The sequence below is a fragment of the Anabrus simplex genome, chromosome 4 (assembly GCF_040414725.1).
Source record: "Anabrus simplex isolate iqAnaSimp1 chromosome 4, ASM4041472v1, whole genome shotgun sequence".
Taxonomy (NCBI): Eukaryota; Metazoa; Arthropoda; class Insecta; order Orthoptera; family Tettigoniidae; genus Anabrus; species Anabrus simplex.
This window is the reverse complement of record NC_090268.1, coordinates 95,070,860-95,094,110: the sequence shown is the minus strand read 5'-3', so window position 1 is coordinate 95,094,110 and position 23,251 is coordinate 95,070,860. Positions and strand designations below refer to the sequence as shown.

General features: G+C 38.9%; 1 protein-coding gene across 1 annotated transcript in view; it reads left to right on the top strand.

The window, feature by feature from the left end:
* LOC136872183 (neuronal acetylcholine receptor subunit alpha-7) overlaps nucleotides 1-23,251 on the top strand; it is a 324,332-nt gene that overhangs the window by 43,656 nt on the left and 257,425 nt on the right. The window contains exon 3 of the mRNA XM_067146019.2: nucleotides 15,558-15,602. Coding sequence (XP_067002120.2) covers nucleotides 15,558-15,602 — 45 coding nt within the window. The remainder of the gene's footprint in view (nucleotides 1-15,557; nucleotides 15,603-23,251) is intronic.

The window sequence follows — 23,251 nt, the reverse complement described above, 5'->3', positions numbered from 1 at the left end:
ACTATCTCCCGAATACAAGCTCACAGATGCGTGCCTCTAAACGCACGGCCAACCCGTTCGGTGCTTTTCGGTTAATGTCGCATCGACACAGATAGGTCTTCTAGTGACAATTGGATGGGGAAGGAATAGGATTGGTAAGGAAGCGACCGTGGTGTTAAGGTACAAGTCCCCTTTTTCCTGGTGTGAAAATGAAAAACCACCGACAAACCATCTTCAAGGCTGCCGATAGTGGGGTTTGAACCCACCATGCTCACATACAAGCTCATATCGTCCAAGTTTCCATTGTATTAAGTTCAAGACAGGGAAGAGTAGCATTCGAGCGAGGATGAGTTTAGTCGTGCTATGGAGGTGTTACTATACATTAAAATTAAAATTCTTAATTTCTTATTTTAAAATTATAGAATTCATCAATAGTATGAACAAGTTCTAAAAAGCTGTTTCCTGTCACTTATATAATCCTCCCTCTAGAGGTGAATCGTCTGCAAAACTTTGAGGGGTGGTTTAAGAATTCAATTTGTGATACCGAGACGTTCCTAAATATATATATATATATATATAAGAGTTTTGTCTGTACATTGCTCAGAATTTAAAAAGGAAGGTATTTCGGTATCGGTCGTGTTCATAGTAGCAAGGAAATGGACTTTTTAATTTTCCGTAATGTCTGTCTGTCTGTCTGTCTGTCTGTCTGTCTGTCTGTCTGTCTGTCTGTCTGTCTGTCTGTCTGTCTGTCTGTCTGTCTGTCTGTCTTTATGTACATGCATCACGAGAAAACAGCTGAATAGAATTTAATAAAAATCGGTATGTAAAGTCGGGAAATAAGCCGCTACAATATAGGCCATAAATAATTCACGCTGAAAAATTGTAGTTTAGGGGAAGGCCTAAAATTTAATTCTCAAATATTTATGATATTAGTGGCCCTATCTTAATGAAAATCGGTATGCAAAGTCAGGAAATAAGTCGCTACAATCTAGGTCATAAATAATTTTATTCACGCTGAGTACAATGGTAGTTTAGAGGAAGGCCTAAAATGTAATTATCAAATATTGGTGTTATTAGTGGTCCTATCGACAAATACTACATTACTAAAGTTATATAGTATTAAATTTCCGATCATTTATGTCTTATACATTTTTACCGTACCGGCTATGATAACAGTGATATTCATGAATTTGGATGTTTGTTGCTAAGCCCATATCACCGAGCTCGATAGCTGCAGTCGCTTAAGTGCGGCCAGTATCCAGTATTCGGGAGATAGTAGGTTCGAACCCCACTGTCGGCAGCCCTGAAAATGGTTTTCCGTGGTTTCCCATTTTCACACCAGGCAAATGCTGGGGCTGTACCTTAATTAAGGCCATGGCCGCTTCCTTCCCACTCCTAGCCCTTTCCTGTTCCATCGTCGCCGTAAGACCTATCTGTGTCAGTGCGACGTAAAACAACTAGCTAAGCCCATATCAGCGCCAAGTCACGAGAAAATGGGTAGACAGACTTTAATGAAAACCGTTATGTAAAGTCGGGGAATAAGGAACTACAGTCTACGCTATACATAATTTCGTACGACGCCCTAACTTCGCGAGTCGAAAGAAAACTAAATGTGAAGGCCTACAATACAGAAAGCTCATAATATTGAACAACAATAACATTACATTGACCATTGTTTGTTGTGATGTAGTTTGTGTCTTCCGTTGCCAGTCATATCCGATAGATGGGATTACTGCTGTATTATGAGTATTTCTTTTTTTATTTGCTTTACTTCGCACCGACATAGATAGGTATTATGGCGACGATGGGATAGGAAAGGGCTAGGAGTGGAAAGGAAGCGACCCTAGTGTTAATTACAGTAAAGCCTCAGCAATTGCGTGGTGTGAAAACAGGGGACCACGGAAAACCATCTTCAGGGCTGTCGACAGTGGTTTTTGAGCCCACTATCTCCCGGATGCAAGCTCACAGCTGCGCGCCCCTAACCGCACGGCCAACTCGCCCGGTCGTACCGAGTAAAACAGCCTGTCTGAATATTGGCGGGAAGTAGCTTCGGAGTTAGATAATTTTCTTCTTAAGCATGCCATTCTTCTGGTTCATACATTTTCTGATACTACTGGTACGTAACATACTGGTTCATCACATAGCATTGGAGCTATTCAATCCTTACTCTGAGACACTGACTGGAATGAGCAGTGTGCATATTTAACGGAATAGTGCCAGAGAAGTGTTCCCACGAACCTGCTACGCAGGCGTAGCAGGGGGAGAGATGATACTCCCACGTGGCGCGTCCCAGGTGGCGGACTGGGGGGTCCTAACCGGCTTGCCGGCGGACTTGAGGGAAATAAAATACCTCTCGCGGACCAAACACACACCCTCTGTGGGTGAGGGGCGCAGACGAAGAATTCACCCATGGTATCCCCTGCCTGTCGTAAGAGGCGACTAAAAGGGGCGACCAAGAGATGATCCAATTAGAACCATGAAACTACTTGTAATTAGTACCATCACGCAGGGAACACCATGGGTTGCATTTGCTTGCGTGTAGTACCACTATGTTAGGTACGCAATAGGTTTGTGATTAGTAGAAGCAGTGTGTGAATCAGGAAGGGGGTCCTGTAGTACCTTGTGATTCGTACACCCATATGAGCGACACCATGGTTCTGCCTTACCTATGCTCAGTTTCCACTATGTGAGGAATTCCACGGGATAGTACGGGTCCCTGTGGTTAGTCCACCTATGTGAGGAACGCCATAGGTTTGCGTTGCCTGCAAATAGCGCCGCAATGTGCGAAACACCATAGGTCTGTGTTACATGTCCGCATTACACTACCTGTGAATTGTACCATAATGTGTGGAATACCGCGAGTCTCCGCCACTTTTGATTAGTACCGCAACATTACACATAGCATGGTTCTACATTCTTAGCGATAAATGCCATTATGAGGGGCTGATGACCTGGATTTTTGGACCCGTTTCGACTATACGCACAATCGATTTAGCATCGTACTATAGAAGCAGTCCCTTGGTCGGTAATACGATTGTTTTGTGCCAGCTTTTGTGCATGTGTGGCACTGTGGGTCGGATCCACTGATCGTTTTAAATTCATCTTCATCCGTTGAATACTGGTCAGTCGAGGATTTTGGAATTTTAAGTTGTCATTTCATTTCGTCTCATTTCGTACTATTAGGGACCGATGGCCTTGATGTTAGGCCCCTTTAAGCAACAAACATCAATCAATCAATCAATCAATCAATCAATCAATCAATCAATCAATCAAGAGAAGTGGTCGCGGCTGTCTGCGTAGAATCCCGTAGCGAAGCACGGGTACATCAGCTAGTCCTAAATAAATCAACCAAAAGATGAGCATGATTTATGTATTTCTTCCAAGGGTATCCTACTATAGACCAATTTACAAAAGTTATATTGTTCCACTTTGCCCTACATAATCGACATATACCAATTGGAGCTGGAAGTTTAACAATCCTCTCTAGAAGTGCTCTGAGCAAGGTAATTTTCGCGGATTACTTCGTTCGTTCTCTCGGGTATAATAAACTTCCTCTCTAGAGTCCAACGTCTAGTAGCTGTATGTAACAAAGTAAGAAAATTGAAGCACGAGTTTAATGCTCTACCATTTATGCATCGCTTAACCCATAAATGTTATCATTCCAGTTTTCCTGGTTGTGAAGTAAGTTCAATCTCAATATTTAGAGAATATGTTTTCTAATGATCTTGGCTACGTGGACAGTACTTATTTCTTTTAATACTTTTGATAATGGTGACGATTAGCACCCGGATGTTTATGACAAGTAATATATTTTATATATGGTTAACAATTGCAAATACAAGTTAAGCATGATTTTATCTACGGTGACTAAAATTGTGTAATTTTCACCCGTCATACAAAGTCATATTTTGGCTTCTTTAACTTTTTTTGTTATTTTCCAGTAATTTTTCATATTATAGTCATATTTCCCGTGAATTTTCGTATTTTGTCATTTTTATATTTTTTATTCATTTTTCGCATATATGCGTGTAGTTAAGCCTCCATGGCTCAGACGGCAGCGCGTCTGCCTCTCACCGCTGGATACCGTGGTTCAAATCCCGGTCACTCCATGTGAGATTTGTGCTGGACAAAGCGGAGGCGGAACAGGTTTTTCTCCGGGTACTCCGGTTTTCCCTGTCATCTTTCATTCCAGTAACACTCTCCATTCTCATTTCATACCATTTATCAGTCATTAATAATCACTTTGGGTGTGGCGACCCCATTGTAATAATAGCCTATAACTAGTTCATTCATTACATCCCTGAACCGGTCAAGGAATGGAAAACAGTTTGTAAGTTTTCATGCTTGTAATTGCCTCAAAGACGGATTTTTCACATCTCCTAATTGTTGTCTGTATTTTCTTACAATTATCTTTCTTAGAAATATATCTCTATGTGTATTAGGAGGGTAAACTGTATAGTAAGAGACAAATGCGTAGAAAGCGACAGGAAAGTGAGCCTCAATTGAACTCCAATGTTCTGACATATTTCAAATATGCCTCAAAATCATCCTGCGATGTTGAGCGGTCTTTTTTCCGTTACAATTCAATGTTGCTGGATAATAGATGATTCCCATTTGAAAACTTTAAAATGTATGTAATTTACTATTTTAGTTCTTTCCGATTGCCCATCAAAATTTGACATTTACTTCATTCTGTGCAGAGTTGAGAGTTATCTCTTGATTGAGTAATTAAATAAATTCAAAATATTGTCTAATAATAACAATTAATATTATTATTGAATGAGCTAGATTTTAAAACATATTTTCAATATAATGTTAAACAGCGGCAATATTTTGAAGCCACGAACCTACTACGCTGGCGTAGCAGGTGGAGAGGTGATACTCCCACGTGGCGCGTCCCAGATGGCGGATAGGGGGGTCCTAACCGGCTTGCCGGTGGACCTGAGGGAAATAAAATACCTCTCGCGGACCAAACACACTATCCCCTGCGGGTGGAGGACGCACATGTAGAATACACGCGCGGTATCCCCTGCCTGTCGTAGGAGGCGACTAAAAGGGGCGACCAAGGGATGATTGAATTGGAACCATGAAACTGCTTTTGATTCGTGCCATCACGCGGGGAACACCATGGGTTGCCTGTACTTGCGAGTTGTACCACTATATTCGGTACGAAATGGGTTTGTGATTAGTAGCAGCAGAGAGTTGGTTACCGCTGTGGGTGTCCAGTACCCGTGCGTCGTACCCATGTGAGCAACACTGCGGGTCTGTGCGTAGCCTGTGAGTTGTACCACTATATGAGCGACACCGTGGGTCTGCGTTGCCTGTGATTATTATCCACTATGTGAGGAACACCACGGGGCCCTTGGGACCGGCACCCGTGACTAGTATACCTAGGTGAGGAAACTCATTGGTTTGCGTTCGCTATGAGTGGCGCCATTGTGTGAGAAACACCATAGGTCTGCGTTACCTGTACGAAGTACAATACTAGTGAGTGGTACCATCTTGTGAGGAACACTGTGAGTCTTCGCTACTTTTGATTAGTACCCCAACATGATAAATAGCATGGTTTTACTTTACTCGCGACATATACCATTCTCAGGGGCTTATACCTTGATTTTAGACCACTTTAGACATCAAGCATCTTTGTGATTTATGAGTGGTCCCTTGGTCCTTAATACTATTGTTTGCGATCCTTTTTTGAGTCTGATCCACTGTTTTTGTTTGTTTTTGGTTTTTTTTGGGTTCATGTCCATCCCTTCATTCTTCATGCCATTTTTTATTTTATTTTGGTTAGTGGATGAAATTGGATTTTTGTTATTTCATTTCGTACCATTAGGGGCCGATGACCTCGATGTTAGGCCCCTTTAAACAACAAGCATCATCATCAAGATTTTGAAGATTTCAAAAATGTCAAACATTTTGAAGTCATATTTATTGTCATATTTTAATACTTTTTAGGTAGAAAAAAAATTGATAAAATTAGTACTGAAACCACATTTATATAAGTTTTCCTGATTTTCTATAAAATACAACAAATTTTATAGAACAGATGTAATGAACATGTTTTTTTTACGGTTTAAATATTCTAAACTGATATAAAACAAAATGATCATATGTTGTAAAAAAACAGACTTGTGCTAGAGCGTGGCCTTAGGAATCCAAGAGTATGGGTTCGCCTCCCGGTTAGACTACGGCAGTGCAGCATATGGCTCCGCAAGACCAAGCGTTCTTGCGAAGCTGAACAGTATCCACCACAGCGGGGTTAGGTTGGCGACGGGAGCTTTTCGAACAAGCCCCATCGCTAGCCTGCTCGCTGAGTCTGGTGTGCCGCCTTTACACCTGAGGCACCATCAACTCCTACTTACGTATGCTGATAATTTGCGACAGATGCCACTTCATCGGAGCTATCCCTGCGTGTTCAACAATGGCAACCGTTTGTTGTACGCTGCTTGTCCTCGTGCGACGCGGCCGGTTGGGATACGCTTGGATAGCAGTTATGAATTGTTTGATGTACCTTCGATTCCTTGCCTTGTCAGACAACGAAGTGGGGTACCTCCGTGGGTTGTACGACGACCTGAAATCATCCTGGATATGCACACTGGCCCGAAAGGAGACACGGACCCTTCGATTTATCGGAGGCTCTACCTGTCCGTTGTTGGCCGCTACCCAGGTTCAGTCGTCGTTTACACGGATGGTTCAAGGACAGATGCGAAGGTGGGCTGTGCGTTCGTTGTCGGAAATGATCGGTTTCTTTTTGCTCTCCCGGAAACCTGTAGTGTGTACACAGCAGAGCTTTATGCTATCTGTGGAGCTCTGCGGTACGCACTCTACAATGAACGCCGACACTTTTTCGTGTGTACTGACTCCTTGAGCTCGCTCCAGTCTATTGATACCTGTTTCCCTCGGCACCTTCTGGTGCAGCGGATCCAGGACCTGCTGGCCGGGTGTTCGGATGCCGGCACCAGAATTACGTTTGTGTGTCTCCCCAGCCACATGGGCATAGAGGGAAACGAGTTAGCAGATCAGGCTGCCAAGGAGGCAGTTACACTGCCCCCGTTGCCTTTCAAGGTTCCAGCAAGTGATATTCGCTCTCAGCTGAGACATCTGGTCATGTCTCATTGGGAGATGGAGTGGCAGGCCATTCCACTTCCCATTAAGCTGAGAGCGATAAAAGGAACAACGAAGGTATGGAGGACTTCTCTTCGGGCTTCGCGGAGGGAAGCCGTGGTATTATGTCGCCTTCGGATCGGCCACGGTATCTTGACGCACTCCCATCTACTGAAAGGAGAATCCCCTCCGGTGTGTACCTGCGGCGACCGTCTTACCGTGGTGCACATCCTTACGGAATGTCTGGACCTGGTCGATCTGCGCCGTAGTCTTAACCTTCCGAGTACTATCTCCCTTATCTTGCGAGATGACGAGCAGTCAGCAGACCTCGTCATCCGCTTCATGAGGGATAGCGGTCTGTTTTATCGTGTGTGATGTCCTTTGTCCTAGTGTTGTTTATGTCAGTTGCTCTTTTATCTCATTGACTTCATTTTGGTTTGTGTTGCGCATTTTAATGCGTTATTTTAACGTCTAACGTAAATTATGTGTTAATATCTGTACTACTGGGCAATGCCTTATTCCTTCGTTTTTCCTGTATTTTCTCCTATTTTAATAGAACATAAGGCATTGCGTATTAGATCCACTGAATGTTTTAATCTCACCCTCATTTTTCTTCATCACCATTTTTTTTAAACTCTAGTCAGTGGATACGTTTTAAAATTTTAACTTCATGTCTCATGTCATTCATTTCGTTCCATTAGGGGCCGATGACCTTCGATGTTAGGTCCCTTAAAACAACAAGCATCATCATCAAGTACTGAGATTCTATCAGATGGGGATGTAAAGTCAAGTACAGAACTGATGATAGTTTTTCGTACCGCAAAAGCTGTTCCAAATTGTGTTACGTTCCCATGGATACTTATGGCAGGTTTAACCTTAAATATCCTGTACTCTTCAGAGTCAAAATGGTTTCCATCCTGGTAGCGCGTTTCCTGGAGTGCTATGATTTGAATATCGAACTCATCCAGGGTGCCCGTTAGCTGTTTAAGCTTGCCTGTTTTCAGTAGCTAACCACTCCACCCCACCAAACGCCGAGGTTATGGACAGTGGAAGCCTTTACCATCCAAACCTTCGAGGCCTATACGGAGGTATTTTGCTATTCACTTTAGGGGACACTGACCGAGGTTCCAGATCAAAATGTGGAAAAATTATTATTATATTTTGCTATTTGCTTTACGTCGCACCGACATAGATAGGTCTTATGGCGACGATGGGACAGGAAAGGCCTAGGAATAGGAAGGAAGCGTCCGTGGCGTTATTATTATTATTATTATTATTATTATTATTATTATTATTATTATTATTATCATATTTTAAAGCTTGAACTATGTTCTTTTTACAGTAAATAAGCTCTTGTTTTGCTTATATCTTATTAATTTTTATGTTGTTGCCTTTTGAAGTTTCTGCTGTAAGATGTACTGCGATTTAAATACCCCGCCATTGCCTCCTATTTCTCACCATATAGATTCTTTCGCACAATAGGTGTATTTTCTGTGGAAGAACCCGTTTGTATAATATGAAATTTTCAGCATGAGATCTTTCGTAGCCGAGCTTTAAATGGATATCCTGTGGGTGGGAGACGCAGCCGAAGAATACACCCACGGTATCCCCTCCCTGTAGTAAGTGGCGACTAAATGGGGCCCCAGAGGCTCTCAACATGGAGCGTGGGTTGGCGTCAATGGGGTCCTTAGCTGAGTCCTGACACTGGTTCCACTTACTTGTGCCAGGCTCCTCACTGTCATCTAACATGTCCGACCTCCCTTGGTCAACTCTTGTTCTTTTCTCACCCGACGCTATTAGAGCATTCGAGGCCTAGGGAGTCCTTCATTTTCACGCCCTTCGTGACCCTTGTCTTTCTTTGTCCGGTACTTCATTTTTCGAAGTGTCGGATCCCTACGTTTTTCTTTCTTTCTCTATCTCATGTGGGTGAGGGACGCAGACGATGGCTACACCCACGGTATCCCTGCCTGTCGTAAGAGGCGACTTAAACGGGCGACCAATAGATGATGACATTACAATCATTTCTAGCCGGTTGCAGCCATCTGCTTGTGATAAGTGTCATCATGCGTATTCCACTGGTTGGTTCCACTGTATTCAGGATGGGTCTATGAGTAGTACCACTTTATGTAGAAACAAAATGGGTCTACCTTGCCTGTGATTAGTACTACTATGTGGTAAACACCATGGGTTTGGCTGGTGCCCGTGATTGGTACCACTGTGTGAGGGAAACCATTGGTCTGCGTTGCCTGGGAGTAGTGCCATTATCCGAGGGACACCATGGGTTTGTGGTGCCTATGGGAGTTAACAGAATGTGTGATAAATTGTGGGTCGACATTACCAGTGATTAGTACCACCATGCGATAAACACCATGAGTCTATGTTTCCTGTGATTAGTACCGCTATAGAAAGAACACCATGGTTCTGCTTTATCTGTTATTAGTGTCGTTATGAGTGCCCGATGACGTCGATTTTGGACCCGTTTAGATAGTGCGTACCATCCCAGTAATTAAGACATTGTGAATTGTTTCCGATGATTGTTTTTGTTTCACGATCACTCTTTCATCGACATTCATTTTAGATTCTAGTCAGTGGATACATTTTGAAGTTTTAATTTGCATTCCGTTGCACTTTATACCTTTAGGGGCCGATGAACTGGCTGTTAGGCCCCTTTAAGCAAGAAACATCACCATCATCGCTTTAACCTGAACTGAAAACAAGTGTAGGATAAAACCTTTGTACTCATGTAATAAAATAGTGTAAAGGGAAATGAAAATACACAGCCGGTTTTCAGTGATTTTAATGGAATGAATGAAACCCCTTCTAGCGGAGAGGATAGGAATTGTTGCACTGTTGCACTCCTCTGGGGCAATTATTAATGACTGACAGATGAAATTAAATGATATTGGAGAGTGTTGCTCGAATGAAAGATGACGGAAAACCGGAGTACCCGGTGATAATCCTGTTCCGTCTCCGCTTTGTCCAGCACAAATCTCCCATGGAGTGACCGGGATTTGAACCACGGAAGCCAGCGTTGTAAGACCGCCGCCTGGTCCACGAAACTGAACTAAAATGTATAATTCATTTTGTAAATCCCTGCTCTGAGGATATACCAAGATAAATTGCGATCTTTACTATGGGTGGTTTCAGAGATAATAAAAAATCGTATGACGCAACTGCCCCGAAGGGCCATGGCCTAACAGACTACCGCTGCTCATCCCGAAGGCCTGCAGATTACAAGTTGTCGTGTGATCGGCACGACGAACCCTTTCGACTGTTATTCTTGGCTTTCTAGACCGGGGCGGCCATATAACAGTCAGACAGCACCTCAATTGTAATCACGTAGACAGATTCAGATAGGAAACAAATACATGGCCAGGAATCTAACCCAGGTCCTCCGGGTAAGCGACAGGAACGCTACCCCTACCACAGAAACAGAGAATAAGGAAAATATCAACATGGAATAAATGTCCTTTTTTTTTTTTTTTTGCTAGTTGTTTTACGTCGCACCGACACAGATAGGTCTTACGGCGACGATGGGACAGGAAAGGGCTAGGAGTGGGAAGGAAGCGTCCGTGGCCTTAGATAAGGTACAGCCCCAGCATTTGCCTGGTGTGAAAATGGGAAACCACGGAAAACCATCGTCAGGGCTGCCGATAGTGGGATTCGAACCTACTATCTCCCGGATGCAAGCTCACAGCCGCGTGCCTCTACGCGCACGGCCAACTCGCCCGGTAATAAATGTCCTACGCGTGGTAAATGTTTCATGAAAATCAATTATAATGTCCACAGATATTAATGGTCTTATCCAACAGTGGTGGTGGTGGTGGTGGTGGTTCTTGTTTTAAGAGGAAGTAGGCCTACAACTGGGCAACCATCCAACAGAGACAAAAGGTTGTTATGGTGGTTAGCTTCCTTTTAAACGCGTCAAACTTCACAGTCTTGAGCAGCGGTATTCAAAAATTCTTGGTTGGCGTACCCCCGAAATCCAGTTGTTTTACCTCGTACCCCCGAAGAACGAGTTTATTGTGATTATAGGCGTACCAGACATTAAAAAAAATGACTGTTGCTGGATGCCAAATAATATTAAATATAACCATCATTATCTTCCGCAGCTTTTCCCATTTGCTTGGGGGCCCCTCGACGAACTGAAGCATGAAAGAGTTGTGGTCAGGGTTTAAAAAAACACAAAATCAAAACACTATTTTATTGAAAATGAACAAGCTGAACTATTTTCTGAAATGCTCACTGGAAAGTGGTTAAAAGCTACAATAAATTTGCTTAGTACGTGAGACGACCCCGCATTCTCCTAGTGGTACGCGTACCATACTTTGAAAACCACTAGTCTAGAGGTTGCAGTAACAGGGTGTAGACCAAGTGTCACGTTATTACAAGCTCTATTAAGGATGTTGTCTTTATGAACTGGTTAAGTGTTGTTATAAAACCTTGAGGAGTTTCTTGAGAATTTGTCCGATGCTGCACGTTCGCGGCCATCGAGAGACGACTAAGAGAAGCCGGGCAGTTCCACGTAGGTAGTATGAAGAGTATGGTGTATGACACTCCTGTAACGTCAGCGGATGACGAGTTCGTAGATTCATTCACACGGGATGGTAATGCACGAACTTTTTATTCCGAATTTCGTAGTAGACGCGTCACCTAGTATCAGTAGTGACCGTGACAGTAGGCGTAAGCCAGTTAGGCAAGACAAGGTAATCTGATATTACTCGATGACATACAAAAGTTTTCTCAGGTCCACCAGCTAGCAACATGAGCGTTTCGGCTCTGTCTCTCATTCATGGTGTGCTGAGGGACGATTGTACGAACTTATGGCTTCTCTGATTTCTTTCTATCTTTTATCATTATTTATTTTTCTCCTTCTACCAACTTTATTTATTTTTTCATTTTTCCCCCTTCCTTCCTTCCTTCAACCAGAGCTAGGGCCGTGCAAATCAGTTTCTGAGGAGGTTTCTTAGTAATTTGTCAAATTGTATCTCCATACCTGACTATAGTATTAAAACTCTAGAATACATGTATGTCGGTTAATTATGTTCAAAGCGGCCATCTAAGTGCAACAGCAGCGCTTCCCTTCTTACGTATTCGTAGTTCATGTTTTACCTCACTACCTGAATGTAAGCATGTTCTTGTTTTCAGTCCTTATTTAAAAAATCAAATGCTGAATTTTGTAAAATTACATTTAGCCATTTTCGTGTGATAACATATCATATACCTCTCCGTACTTCTAAGTATCCTCATGTTCTTTCTTCTCCCAAACTATCTGTAATCCGCACTAATATGGATTAAGTCGATTTTCACGGCCTTCCTGACCTCAACGCTACGCGGAGGGATGTGTTTCACTATTGAGTGTTTCTGTGGTGATTGGTAGAGTGATGCGTTGTCAATAAATTACTTGTGATTAATATTAATTAAAAAATTACAGTCTTCTCCAACCTCTGCCACTACCGTTTTCTGCTATCAACTCACTGCAATCAGGTTGGCTATAACGTGGTCTTAATTGACGAAGAAAATATAAATTAAGATATTATAAATGTAGCTTTCGTTATTTTCATTAAAAATTAAGAAATACTCCTTTTGTCTTGTAACTATACTAATTAAATTGTCTTCTTTGACTATCGAGAACATTTTATACACTAGATCGGTAAACGACCAACTCTTGTAAACGCTCGCAAGAGACTTTGATCTTTAATTTATTCGGTAAAGCAGCGCTCTACTGAAAGTGTAAGTAATTGCTTGAAACTTTCACAACAAATTTAAACAAAGATCGTTGAAGCACAGACAAACGACAGCTTCCCTTTTCCATACCATAATGTTTGTCTGTATTGTTATAGATTAGATACTACCACTTGTTCAATAGTAATATAATTAAATAAATGAACAAACTGTAAGGGAATCCATCATGCTTTCGCTATTGATTGTATGTCCCACTAACTAATTTTACGATATAGGAGACGTTGAGGTGCCAGAGATTTGTCCCACAGGAATTCTTTTATATACCAGTAAATCTACTGGGACGAGATTGGCGTATTTGAGCACCTTCGGACTAAGCTGGGTTCGAACCATCTCACCTGGCGTCTGGGCACTCAGCCCGCCGAATGCATCGTATAATATTAGTTGACCATGTAAGTATTATATCATTACTGGTCAGGTTGAGTTGCTCAGAGGATATACCGCTGGCTTTGTCAGGTCAACTTGGCAGGTTCAGTCCCGGCTCAGTCCAGTGGTACTTCGAGATTCTCAAAGACAACAGCCTCGTGACTGTAGATTTACTCCTACAGCCGAAATTCCAGTACACCGGAATCCACGAAAACAGTAAAAGGAGTTGGAGAGACTTAAAACTATTACGATTATTATTATTATTATTATTATTATTATTATTATTATTATTATTATTATTATTATTATTATTATTATTATTATTATTATTCATAGAAAAATATGGAAGAGATCCAACACTTCAAAAGTGAAAGGTAAGGATGATGAATGAGAGGTGTAAAAGATTAATCCCCTAGGTCTCGCAAAACTAATGAGGTAATTTGTCCAAGGAAGGCTGGATAAAAAAATTGAAAGTAAGAAGCCCAGATTAATTCATTGATGTTAGTATTGACAGTATCAGTTAGGAGAGACGTGGTTACTACAATTTAGGAATCACGAAGGAGAAATATTCCAAAAGGGAAAAGTTCAACGTTTCTTTGAGGACTTCTGCGAACAGCCTTTTTTTTTCTAGTTGCTTTACGTCGCACCGACACAGGCAGGTCTTATGGCGACGATGGGACAGGAAAGGGCTAGGAGTGGGAAGGAAGCGGCCGTGGCCTTAATTAAGGTACAGCCCCAGCATTTGCCTGGTGTGAAAATGGGAAACCACGGAAAACCATTTTCAGGGCTGCCGACATTGGGGTTCGAACCTACTATCTCCTGAATACTGGATACTGGCTGCACTTAGGCGACTGCAGCTATCGAGCTCGGTCCGAACAGTCTGGATTGTTGAAGGCTTTTATCTTAGACATAGTGACCACTATACAAAATGAATCTAATTAAGTAGAGATAGATGAAAGCTCACGAGAGGATCAATATTGTACCTTGGTAGTGGCAGTACTCGGAAAATTCTACAAAGAAGATTCCCCTTCATCGGTTGCTTGAGTCTATATTTATGTAATAATATTATTGCCATGTGTCGAGGTGTTCTCCGTTTATCCGTTGATTATTTTCATAGCAGATATTTGAATTAGATATACATTTTTTATAAAATACCTCCGTTCTTCAGAAAGATACGGAAAAATACAATTCGAAGCATTTCCATTATTTTAAGTATTTACTTCATTTAACTTTGGCAAATGATTTGTATATTTTGGCTCACTTTCTTTTATAAATATAAAAGGGTTGTTTATTGTCTTGATATTCACAAGGATAGGCAAATATGATGGAAATGGTCCGAGAAATTGAACCATATCGTAGTAACTAAGTAATATGTATTATTACACCTTTTGTAATTTATTTCAATATGAAATTTGTTATGTATTTGTGATTTTGTTATGTCTCGCTTTATTACTCAATAAATTATTATTAAATAAACTAGAATTAAGTATCGGTATAAAATTCCAATACATTCAATATAATTTAATATACAGATAATTGTCTTACTCATGTCATTCATTTATATAACGATGAGAAACTACGAATGAATATAATTTTAAGAATGAATAATTACACTACCTAAAACAGTTTTAGTAAAATACATTTTGAGTGTTTTATATTATAATGTTCGGAATGGCATTTTCAAGTCTCCGTTGTTTTGTGTACATGTAATATTTAAATGATTTTCCCCTACAGGATGAAAAGAACCAAATCCTTACCACAAACGCTTGGTTAAATTTGGTAAGTTTTGTTCTGTTGCAGGGATAATTGTATGGATCGAATCTTACACACCAAACTGGATTATGATTGTTAGGGAATTTATTGTATAAGTTATATTATTCTAAATTTTGTATGTGTGTAACTATATTATCAATTAAATATTTGTACGATCAGTTTTGTGTGTGAAGCCAATATAATGTAAAATATTTCTCAAATTACAACTTGTTTTCAAAATTATTTCTCGTAAATGTAAGAATACTGTTAGTTTATAAAGTTATTTATAGTTAATTGTTTCCCAGTCTTAAACATTATACTGATATATTCATAATCTACTTTTTAAAACGTTGAACAAATTTTGAAGACAAGTAGATGTTATCGGTTATAGAATTCTTTAAATACAAGAATTCTACAACTTGGCTTTGCTTCAATGTCCGGAAGGTGTAAGAAAGACTTGTGGCCAAGTTCGAGATTGGAAATGATTAAAGGGAAGATGAAGGATCTCAGCTTGGCCTCTAGTCTTTTCTTCTTGCGCGTGTGGTTTTTTGGTGTTTGCATTATGTCGATTAACTAACATAAGCACATTTTCTTCTCATTGCATGGTTTAGGATGAGAAGAATCAGCTTCTAATAACAAACATATGGTTAAAGCTGGTAAGTCAATAAGTGAAAAAACAAAGCTTTTAAAACAAGAGGATAAACAAAGTTGAAAAGCATTAAAAGTTTTCGAAAAATGTACAAACTCCTATATGACTATAGCTATTCAACAATATAACAAAATTTCCAACAACTTTGTTTACTCTCGTATCTAAATGATAAATTTTAATATTATTTCATTATATGGGCCCTATTATATATCCATTATTTTAGAAAGCAAATTCTCCTGGGTTATATAAGATTTTGCATGGATTACGCAGAGAGATTAATAATGTAATTCCTGTAGAATTTTTGGCAGTTATTAATAAATTTGCGTCTCTCTCGTATATTACTGTATTGCTTATAAATTCGCAGTTTTGTCCCTTTTCTATTTCTCAAGAAATCTGAAACAAATGTGTTTTGTCCAGTAGGTCTTTGTAGATGCATTTTATTTGAGTTTATCGATTAACCATAATATCCTATTGCTAAAGAACTGCGTGATATTATTATACTTCAAAAATTAGTTTTACGAAAACAATAACATTTATTTTATTCTTTCATACGAATTAGGCCCGTAAATTGTTTATAAACATTTCGTTTAAGACTTCAAAAGAAAGGACAGATCGATATTTCACTCTAGAATATAAAATTAATTGATTCCAATAAAGATTGAAATTCGTGTGGAAGGACTTATAGAAATTAAAATTACATTTGATTTCAATTTAGAATGGCGTAATAAACTTGACGGGAAGAAACCAATTAACTCCCGCCAGTACCATTTAACGTTCAATCTTATGCCTTAAAGATCAATGGGAATAGGAGGAAAAGTATATAATAACAAATATGTATATTAAACAAATAATATATAAATCATATTTAAACTTTGCAAATTAAACGAATAATACAAAAATAACAGTTTAACCGACACATGCATTAAATTCAACCTGATTCTCTGTCCAGCAGTTTTTATGTTACAGTTAGCATGGCTTTGCGTATCGCTATGTTGAAGTGTATTGTTTAGTGCTGTGATGTTGATTGTTTAATGTATGTTTTGGAGGTAAGTCATAATGCTTGTCAGAACATAGTGCATGCCAAGCATGTTATTAATCAATTATTATTCTTAATATATGTCTTAAATCTCCCTTTTCGAAAACATCAGTTATCACTGCCTGGGATCTAAATAGCCAAATAGTACTCCACTAAGTACGAGTAATTCAGTGTTTTCTCAATGATCATGATGATTTTCCGATAATGTAGAAATTATTCTTCGGGAATCTATATGTACTATATAGAAATATGCAAACAACAGGCAAATAAGCTATTAAACTATGGAAAGGAAGACTGTCATAAACAGGGCTAGGGACAAATCATATGTGTGTTATGCCCTCAAATTATTGTTTGAAATTTACTTTTCTCTCTTTTGTTGAATAAGTGAAAATTATACTGTAGATGAGATCCTAGTACGCAAATATATGTTAAATATATTTTTCTGTTCTGGTGTCCACTATCAGAAGAGACAAAGGCCAGCATCCTCTTTAATTTGTGTCGTGTGTGCAAGTATTTCAGAAAGTATTCTGAAAGTTTCATAGACAAATTCTATCTTGAAATTTCAATTCTACCCATATGGAAAGGAATGGGTAAATTTACTGTTAGTAAATCTCAAATTAGAATATACCAAGGATTTTAGACATTTATAGTAATTGGTCAAATGAATTCGTAAGTTTGATTCATCACTTGTTAATTTGAGGATGCAACGAATAGATATTTTTAATAGGTTACCGTGAAACGAGCTAAAACTAAAATATATTCTTCCTGTGTCATGATAAGCTTTTTCCTGAATGAATCTTGAAGACAATAAGTTGGGTTCCATGAAATGAAAAAAAATATGTTAATATACCACAAACGCACAAAGACATTTGTTATTTTCTCCTGTCCACAAGATCCAAGAGTTCTTTATACTGTTAATTAGTTGAAGCAGAATAAACAATCTTGAATTGAAATGTACAGTCTATTATTGGTATAATCAAAGAAACCCCCATAGCTCATTTCGCTGTAATAATGACAAAATCGCTTTGATAATCGGATCACGCAGGCGAATGGTGGAGGATAGGCTATTTAGATAATTATTGACTTTTTCATGGAAAATCAGATGGAGCCTAAGGTGAGGATGAGTTCAAGATAAGAGGTGTATAATTCGACGTTATCACAATGAACACAATCAACGACAAACATAATGTCAGTCCAATAGCTGCTACTGTAAGATCTAAAGCATTGCTGTGCCCCCACGTCAGTCTTTTCAGGATCCGAGGACACACCGATTGTCGTGGAAATGAAATGCAGGCATCCTCGTAAAAGCATTCTCCTCGTCCAACATAGAAATCACCTACAACAAATCACCCCCAAGCAATGCAAAAGCCCAATCAAAACACATCTAATAAACCTGTGGACATCAAGTACAAAAGTGTCAATCACAAGAGAATTATTTTTTCCCGACATCTATAACCGACTCCAGTGCAACACATTAGTGCCCGAATTCATTTTCACTCAGTTTCTCTTCGGCCATGGAACTTTAAACACTTCAAAATAGCAAACCTAACATTGCAGGTGATTACGTGTGCTTTTATGGATCTTCAAAAACGGTGGACCATTGTTGTTCGACTGTAGCATGTTTGGAAGGACAAGATTCGAACTTGAGTGTCACCTAAACACTTGTAATGTGGAACTTTCAAAGCCATTATGTTATATGTTTACGAAATCCTGCTGCTACAGACAGTTCCTTAAGTTCTTATACCACATCTTCAATAATTTAGTTTCCTAATTTTGTGTCAAGAACCAATCATTAAAAAACTGATCAAAATGATAAAATATACTCATGTTCAATAGGGTTCAAACTGTCAGGATATTTAATAAATAAATAATACATAAATAGTTGAAAATAGAAGATTGTGGAAGCACTTAGTTCATTGAAAGAGGCGTGCAATTCGCTGTATGTATGTATGTATGTATGTATGTATGTATGTATGTATGTATGTATGTATGTATGTATGTATGTATGTATGTATGTATGTATGTATGTATGTATGTACGTATGTATGAAAAATTTTAAGTTCTTAGTTTTGACACCTTATGATAGTGCGTTTTAACGTGCGGATATGGCGGAGAAGCACAGGTAGAGGGATATCCTTTGCACTACACAAGCTACGTCGAGTTATCTGAGGTAAGACAGGCCAGATCCATAAAGTAATTAAAGCAGCCAGAGACTTCAGAGGGGAAGAAATAAAAGTACACCCTAGCAGGGGGCTGATGAATAATGCAATGGAGTCTTGCTCACCTCCACACTGTCTTATATGAGAACTTCCACGTTAGTTTGTGTTCCTCTAACGTAATATACACCCTACATCGTTTTCCGTATCTACTGATGTTCGTACATTTAAAGAAAAAATAAACGGTCTCTCTCCTTCTCTCGCATTCCACAAGAGCTTGACATAACCGTTGCTTTTCGTCTCACGGGAGAAATTACTTTCAGTGCTGCAGTAAGACAAACGGCGCACTAAACAGAAAGAAGTTTAAAAATAGAGAGAGAAGGAAAGGTCTCGTACGCGGGAGTGGAATGAGTCGTGGAGAGACGGGTGCGCAGATTCGCTTAAACCAAGTGGTAGTATTTCAAAGTACGTTGAATGATGTGATTTCGTTATTGCTTTCGTCCCTCTCATCGTTCTTTAGCTTGAGAGGAAAACAGATCGTATGACAAGTAAAAGGATAGTCAGTTTTCAATAGCAGTATGTACTGATCACTGTGATTTTCATTTAAAAGGATCTGGACCTCGTTGCTTTTGGGACACAAAGTTCAAGCGAAAAATCGTAGTATGTGAGCTCTATTCTAACTAATTTGTGAACTAAGGGTACTTGTCTATGACTTACAACTAATTAAACCATTTTTACATTTCTATGCTCTTTGTACTTCGTCGATAATATGAAATGTACAAAGCTCTTTAATATCATAAAAGTTCATGGTATCGATGGCAGCACATACGTGTGCCCGTGTTGTAAATAGTCCTAAGAAAACCAATGTGCGCGTGTCGTGTGTGTACCATTTGCTGGCTGCTTCTGATACGCATAGCCTCACTCCGCAACAACGGAGAGGTAAGACGTGTAATTCCGTGCTGTCACCGCGCTGAGCGTCCGCCCCCTTAGCCGTATGGTTAGAAAGTGCTCTTCGGTTCAAAGGGGCTCGGATTCGATTTCCGGCCGCGTCGGAGATCTTAACCTTAAATTGTTCATTCCCTTAGCTCATATAGGCATACAATTGCAGAAAAGAAATATTTGCTACTTGCTACTTTCACATACTGCGTGAGGTTGCAAATAGAAATTCGCAACATCATAAGAGCCGAAGCTTTATCCCTTTTATTTATATACTATGAGTGATACTGGTGACCAGCTATATTTCTTGAAAATAGAACTCAGAAAATTAGAGTATGTGAAGCTTAATCTGTCCCTGTAATAATTAAGAGGGGAATTCTTCAAGGCAGTATTATTAGACCTTTATGTTTTCTTATATGTATCAATGATAAGTGTAAAGAATTGGAATCAGAGATGATGTTATTCTGTACAGAGTAATAAATAAGTTACAAGATTGTGAGCAACTGCAAAATGACCTCGATAATGTTGTGAGATGGACAGTAGGCAATGGTACGATGATAATCGGGGTTAAAAGTCAGGTTGTGAGTTTCACAAATAGGAAAAGTACTCTCAGTTTTAATTACTGCATTAACAGGGTGGAAGTTCCTTTTGGGGATCATTGTACTGTAAGTACCTAGGTGTTAATATAAGGAAAGATCTTCATTGGGGTAATCACATAAATATGATTGTTAAAAAGGGTACAGATCTCTGCACATGGTTATGAGGGTATTTAGGGGTTGTAGTAAGTATGTAAAGGAATGCGCACATAAATCTTTGGTAAGACCCCAACCAGAGTATGGTTTCAGCGTATGGGACCCTCACCAGGATTACTTGATTCAAGAACTGGAACATATCCAAAGAAAAGCAGATCGATTTGTTCTAGGTGATTTCCGACAAAACAGTAGTAGCGTTACAAAAAATGTTGCAAAGTTTGCGCTGGGAAGACTTGGGAGAAAAGAGACGAGTTGCTCGACTGAGTGATATATTCTGAGCTGTCAGTGGAGAGATGGCGTGAAATGACATCAGTAGACAAATAAGTTTGAGTGGTGTCTTTAAAAGTAGGAAAGATCACAATATGAAGATAAAGCTGGAATTCAAGAGGACAAATCGGGACAAATATCCGTTTATAGGAAGGGGAGTCAGAAACTGGAATAACTTACCAAGGGAGATGTTCAATAAATTACCAATATCATTGCCATCATTTAAGGACAGGCTAGGAAAACAAAAAAAGTGGAATCTGCCACCTGGGCGACTGCCCTAAAGACAGATCAGTAGTGATTGATTGATTGATTGATTGATTGATTGATTGATTGATTGATTGATTGATTGATTGATTGATTGATTGATTGATTGATTGATTGATTGATTGATTGATTGATTGATTGATTGATTGATTGATTGATTGATTGATTGATTGATTGATTGAAGACGAAGTACAACTAGGCAACCATCCTCTATATAACACTGATCAGAGAGAAAAAATGGAAGGAATCTGACTCTTCGAAAAATGAATGAATGTTGTAAACTAGCTCCAATGTTGCTGTATCGGATGCCAGTAAAGTTTTTCACGTAACTACGTTGTCTTTTTTCTTCTATGAAATTTAATTTCTGGATGGCCTTCGTATAATCACTGAGGTCTTTAAGTGGATAGAATAGTTACTCATTTTCTTTGTAATTAGTAGGAATAAGTGCATTACAAATGTAGTACACTGATGTCAAAACGTTTGAATAACACTGAATTATTGTCTAGTTGGTTCTAAGATGCTCATTTTTCATATATTTCATTAAACGTCCTGAAGTACCACATTTAGTTTTAGATCCCAAGTAGTGCATTCGATTTTTATATTCTATATTATATGAAATTATCATGTACATTTTTTCAGTGAAATCTGTGTTGTTCAAGATTCTAACGTCTTTCAGTAACCTGGCCTTAAAGGTAAGATAGAAATATAGTTCGTTTATAAAATTCCGATAAAGTAGTACTGCTCATTAACAAATAATACATCGTCTAACCAGATAAAGAAAGACAACACGAACTTGACAGATTTCACTGGGAAGAAACGGTTTTCGGAATAACTATTTAAATATAATTAACTTTGTATAACTTCTGTAACTATGATATTACTTGTATATAGCAATCACCTTCACCTAATATCTTCATAAGATACATAACGTAGTATATAAAATTGCACTGTACAAAGTCAAACTTAAGAAATAACGCAAATTTTGTATCGTTATAAAGTAATATTTTTCATAGATTTTTACTTTTAATATTGAATGTTTGAGAGCTTTAATAGTAGAAAGAAATTACATTTCTCAGGAAACAAAAAATTTCTTTTTTGTTCTGTGTTTGTTGTTGATTGAGTGGACAAAATTATAGAAACATGACCTTCATATTTCATTCCTTGCTATGGATACATTTTGACTTAAAAGAGCAATAGGGAATATTTTGTATTATATTTTGGTATAGCCATTAGGTACTAATGTAATAAATAGGTAGGTAAAGAACTAATCACGTACCTTCGGATATCATTGCTGTGCCTTCTTCTGATTTTATTCTTAGAAAAACTTTCTCATTCAAGAATGCAAAAATCAATCTAAACCTTAAAATTACAGTATATTTGTTTGGATATGATATCCATAGTTTCTAAAAGTATATTTATAATTATTTTATCAGCTAGACGTAATTTATATTTATCGCATACGACATCTAAGAACCATTTTGTGAATAGTAAGAGAAATAACTCCTGTGGGTGCAGGACGCGGACGAAGAATACACCCACGGTATCCCCTGCATGTCGTAAGATGCGACTAAAAGGGGCAACTGAGTGATGCTGAATTTTGAACCATGAGATTACCTGTCAGGTTGTGAGTTTCTAAGATTGGAAAAGTCCTCTCAGTTTTAATTACTGCATTCATAGGGTGAAAGTTCCTTTTGGGGATCATTGTAAGTACCTAGGTTAATATAAGGAAAGATCTTCATTGGGGTAATCACATAAATATGATTGCAAATAAATGGTACAGATCTCTGCAAATGGTTACGGGAGTATTTAGGGGTTGTAGTAAGGATGTAAAGGAGAAGGCATATAAGTCTCTGGAAGACCCCAACTAGAGTATAGTTCCAGTGTATAGGACCCACACCAGGATTACTTGATTCAAGAAGTGGATGATTTCCGACAAAAGAGTAGCGTTACAAAAATGTTTCGTAGTTCGGGCTGGGAAGACTTGGGAGAAAGGAGACGAACTGCTCGACTGAATGGTATGTTCCGATCTGTTAGTGGAGAGATGGCGTGGAATGGCATCAGTAGACGAATAAGTTTCAGTGGTGCATTTAAAAGTAGGAAAGATTACAATATGAAGATAAAGTTGGAATTTAAGAGGGGGCAAATATTCGTTTTCAGGAAGGGAAGTTAGGAAATGGAATAACTTACCAAGTGAGATGTTCAATAAATTTCCAATTTCTTTGCAATCATTTAAGAAAAGGCTACT